This window comes from Nelumbo nucifera, chromosome 4 (genome assembly GCF_055504915.1).
Source record: "Nelumbo nucifera cultivar China Antique chromosome 4, China Antique-T2T, whole genome shotgun sequence".
Lineage (NCBI taxonomy): Eukaryota > Viridiplantae > Streptophyta > Magnoliopsida > Proteales > Nelumbonaceae > Nelumbo > Nelumbo nucifera.
Genome location: NC_142652.1, coordinates 42,916,955 through 42,918,216, shown reverse-complemented (window position 1 = coordinate 42,918,216; position 1,262 = coordinate 42,916,955). Strand labels below are relative to the sequence as shown.

Below are 1,262 nucleotides of genomic sequence, written 5' to 3'. Positions count from 1 at the left end.
TAGACGTAATTTTAGTCTAAAAAAATTTCATTTTACATTCACATTTTTATATATAGTATAAATATAGATATTGTGAGTAATTACGTGGCAAATTTCCGGACTTGGGCGTCGGTTTTGTGTTCAAACCCGGCCCGGCCCACGAACACACATGTAGGCCTACTTCACACGCTAACCGTGGAGGCCTCAAGCGGTCAAGCCCATCATGCGTCAGGGCCGTCCCAACTCCCAACTACTGACCAAGCAAAAGTAAGTACTTTCCATGTCATCGATCCGCTCCAAAGTAGATAAATAAATCAAATCCGTCGTTTTCCATCCAACCGCCGAAAATGCCTATCACATGGATCGGTGCTCTCAAATCCCGCCAACCCAAAATTTTGAAAAGACTATAAATTCTCATCATCTAATGCTTCTCTTCATCAATCTGTCCCTCTCGCAGCCTCGTTCTGTTTCTCCTGTTTTCCTCAGGATTCCTTCGTCTGCAACTCAGCAACAACCATGTCTGGCCGTGGAAAGGGTGGTAAGGGATTGGGCAAAGGAGGTGCAAAGCGTCATCGTAAGGTGCTGAGGGATAACATTCAGGGTATCACCAAGCCGGCCATTAGACGTCTGGCGAGGCGTGGTGGTGTGAAGCGTATCAGTGGTTTGATCTACGAGGAGACTCGCGGAGTTCTCAAGATCTTCTTGGAGAACGTCATCCGAGACGCAGTCACTTACACTGAACACGCTCGCCGGAAGACTGTGACCGCCATGGATGTCGTCTACGCTCTCAAGCGACAGGGCAGGACCCTCTACGGCTTCGGTGGTTGATCGTGCAATGTCTCCGCTGCTCCACAAATCTACAACATCTTCGTGCCAGTCTTTTGTTCTTCTTGTACTTGTAAATTTGGAATTCCAATGATATTGATATTTAGACTCCACGAATATGCTCACATTTAAGTCATGATTTCAATGAGAAGTTGCTTTTCCTATACTATTGTCTCTTGATCTCATCTGCCCTGAAAATCCTACCTTGTAGCGAGTTTTTATTTTCAAATGTATTTTAATTTTCTCGGCCTGTTTTAGCACTTGGGAATTGGGATCTCTCGTGTAAGTGCAATTGCTGCTGTTGTCTAGTTCCTTACAGTTTTGCAGTTGTTACTGTCTTCGTCCAGAAGCTTGAAATCCCTCCAGAAAAATTAGTGGAGGAAACAAAAGTCTAACCCTAATCCTGACTGTAGTTTTTGATCTAATTGTTCTCTGGTCTGTAATTATTGCTTTGATGT

At 44.3% G+C, this 1,262-nt stretch overlaps 1 protein-coding gene across 1 annotated transcript; it reads left to right on the top strand.

Moving 5' to 3' along the window:
• Nucleotides 1-418: 418 nt before the first annotated feature.
• Nucleotides 419-968, top strand: LOC104589553 (histone H4). The gene has a single exon (XM_010247901.3). It carries the CDS (start codon nucleotides 496-498, stop codon nucleotides 805-807), a length of 312 nt encoding a protein of 103 aa, XP_010246203.1. The 5' UTR covers nucleotides 419-495; the 3' UTR covers nucleotides 808-968.
• The last annotated feature ends 294 nt before the right edge of the window (nucleotides 969-1,262 follow it).